The sequence below is a fragment of the Embiotoca jacksoni genome, unplaced genomic scaffold, assembly GCF_022577435.1.
Source record: "Embiotoca jacksoni isolate LCO1_2020_lvr unplaced genomic scaffold, fEmbJac1.0.p SCAF_12, whole genome shotgun sequence".
In the NCBI taxonomy this organism is placed as follows: Eukaryota; Metazoa; Chordata; class Actinopteri; family Embiotocidae; genus Embiotoca; species Embiotoca jacksoni.
The window spans coordinates 10224347-10227399 of NW_027185252.1; the positions used below are offsets into that span (position 1 = coordinate 10224347).

General features: G+C 41.0%; 1 protein-coding gene across 1 annotated transcript; it reads right to left on the reverse strand.

Annotated features, from left to right (window-relative positions):
- Nucleotides 1-907: 907 nt before the first annotated feature.
- Nucleotides 908-3053, reverse strand: nkx2.3 (NK2 homeobox 3). Its single transcript, XM_069144050.1, has 2 exons — nucleotides 2660-3053; nucleotides 908-1582 (listed from the first exon to the last, which is right to left on the reverse strand). Exons 1-2 carry the CDS (start codon nucleotides 3051-3053, stop codon nucleotides 945-947), a joined length of 1032 nt encoding a protein of 343 aa, XP_069000151.1. The 3' UTR covers nucleotides 908-944.

Genomic DNA, 3053 nt, shown 5'->3' on the forward strand with positions numbered 1-3053 from the left:
CTTTCTCACAGAAAAAAAAAAAAAAAAAAAAAAATGCTTGCATGGCTTGGGAAACAATTTGAGACGATGAGAAACGTTATAATAAACTCCACTCGAGATTTTTTTGTTTTTGTTTTTGTTTCTTATCCAGATTCAAATAAATGTTGAAATCTGACCTATATCCTATTGGTTATTAATATGCAGATACACACAAACACACTCACACACACGGCACAGTAAAATGAAATCCCTTGTGTCATTATGCTTGTTATATCATTTAATTTGATCATCAGAGATCATTTCCATCTCTATGTCGTTGTAATTTGCACGTAGAAAGTGTCCTGTTGCGTAAAATCGCCCGTTTTCTTGAAATCAAAGGCTTTCGGTGTCACCTACTTCGTTTTAGAGTAAAAACAAACATTACTGACCAAACCCAAGTCGCATTGTTCAAAAGGAAAAACAAAAGGCTTAATAAACATAATACTTTATAAGATTAGAGCACTTGTGGTTCATAGTTATTTTCTTGCAATTGTGGGGACTTATTTAAATGATCTTATTTGTGCCAATAAGTAATCAATTTTAGCTTGTAAAACGAGTATGCTAATAAGAAAATGTCCAAACAAGTTTGCTTTATTTTTGATGAACATTACATCCATTTAAACCATTACGCACAGTCGTAGCTCATCGGTAACATTCATTCCGACAACCATTCCACAGCTTTAATATTTTTTTTAAACATTGCGGCCCGTATAGAAAGATGTACATAGTATATATTTCTTTATCTCGGTCAATGAATTGGAGTTTCTTCATGTGCCTGTCATGTGTTACAGCCACCTGACCTGTACTTTATGTTATGGAGTTTGAAGTTGTCAACTAATGCAATGAAAGCACAGCGTTTTCATGCTTGAGTCCATTCACCCATCCTGAGAAGTCTCTCCCTGCTGTGATTGTGCGTAAAGTCTGCGCTACCATGCCCGGATGCCCTGCGGAGTTCCTTGGCAGGGTGTGACCAACGGTCCCTGGGGTGCCTGGCTTTGCGTCTGTGCACCCAGGTTTCCCAAATTCATGTTCATAAAAGCGTTAGCAGTGGTGGTGTTCGGCGGAAGGGCAGGCAAACTAGAATAACTACAGGAGTAAGTGTTAGTATACACCGTGTTGTTGTAGCTGTAGGCTGGATAGCCGTTGTAGCTGTACGGGTTCGGAGCTCCGACTGCGTAGGGAGTGTTGTAGTTCTGGGATCCAGTCAGACAAGGCCTCCCGTCTCGGACCAGAACCGGCACGGCCACCCTCCTCGGCGGCGGTGGGTGGTGATGGTGGTGATGACCTGCAATCTCCAGAGTCTTGTCCTGTCGCTGCCTCTTGCATTTGTACCTCCTGTTCTGGAACCAGATCTTGACCTGGGTGGAGGTGAGCTTCAGGGAGCTGGCCAGGTGCTCCCTCTCCGGGGCGGACAGGTACCGCTGCTGCTTGAAGCGCCGCTCCAGCTCGAACACCTGAGCCTGGGAGAAGAGGACGCGGGGTTTCCTCCTGGTCCTCTGCTGCTTGGTGACGGACTTGTCTGAGTCGGGGTCGTCACAGTCACCCCGCATCGCACCGCATCCCTCTGCACGGAGAAAACAAAAGTTGAACTGTACATCAAAGCTAAAACGTCTTAATTAGACTGTATTTTCCAAATATTTAACCAACACTCCACCATTTTCCAATCTCAGCAGGCTGATATTCACGGCTATCAATTTATTTTGTATAATAATTTTCTGAAAACGTTGAGACTAAAACAGCTTTTTCATAGCAAATACATTTGTTACTGACTATTGAAATGTATTCCATATAATTTGCATGATTTACTGACATTTAAAATGTTGTACTAACGGAGAAAGTGGAAATTACTGACAGCATTCTGCAGGTATTTGAAAAAGATCAAAAGGTGTTTCCAAAAAGGACTTATTGGAAAAAAAAAATGTAGAAACAAATATAAGGTATATTTCGACTTATCTGTGATTATACATTTGGAATGTTCAGGTTTCGAAAATTGAATCTGAAAGTGAATCTATTTTATTGTAAGGTCTCTGCAAAATTCTATGACGATTAAGTGAACATTAACTACATCTATAGAACAAGTGAATCAGTCAGTTTACATTTCTGTTCATGGATTTATATGAGTCATGAATAATACACAAAGCAGTACTTATGTAAACAATTAAATGCCTGTAAGCCTTATGCACAGTTAGCTGGCAGCTAAAGAATAGCACACAATAATCCTTTTTTTGTGTGTCTATTGTGCAAAGTGTGGCTCTTGTTTTATAGATTGTTATTATAAATAAACGTCAAGCAATTGAATGCCAATGTGTATATAGATTTCAATTTCTATATTTGACAAAAAAAATATATCATACAAGGGGGGACTAATCCCTTCTGTGTGCATTCGATAATGTTTTATGTTCACTTATAGTTGAATCAACAAATCATTTCTTATGATTTTGCAGAAAATGTCTCCAAAAGTATCTATTATTGTCAACATACGTTAATGTTTTTTTTTAGTTTTTTTTTTTTTATTGTAGACAAATAAGCAACTTATGATTTAACAGTCTGGAATCTTTTGTCATGTTATTATTTATACAATTAACCTCACCGTCTCTTACTTTTGGGTGAACATTTTTTTCAAAGTAGACCATGTACTCACTTTTGTCTTGCTCCTCGTGCTCGATCTCCAGTCGGAGTTCCGCAGAGTGGCTCTGCGCCGGGTTACCGAACACCTCCACCGGCAGACCGGACTCTGCTAGCTGGTCCTGCACAGTCAGCGTGTTGAGATACGACATCCTCTCCTCGCTCTCCGAGAGGCAGGAGCTGATGGGACTCGGACTGTCTCTGCCTGCGAGCATGCAGGAGGGCGGCGAATGAGAGCGGAACGATTTATTTGGGAAAGCTCCCGACTTCGACAGCGCACCAGAGAGACCGAAGCAGGAGATCAACTGGAGCTGCTGCTGCTGCTGAGATTGTTGCTGCAACTCCAGCTTCAGAATGTCCTTCACAGAAAAAGGCGTGGTGGAAGAAGTAATGACCGGACTGGGAATCAT

What these genes read in the sequence shown, in the direction of transcription:
- nkx2.3 (XM_069144050.1), bottom strand. Translation starts at nt 3,053, where the DNA reads ATGATTCCCAGTCCGGTCATTACTTCTTCCACCACGCCTTTTTCTGTG. An exon ending in GCACGAGGAGCAAGACAAAA is followed by an intron (nt 1,583 to 2,659) that starts GTGAGTACATGG and finishes TTCTCCGTGCAG; the next exon opens with AGGGATGCGGTGCGATGCGG.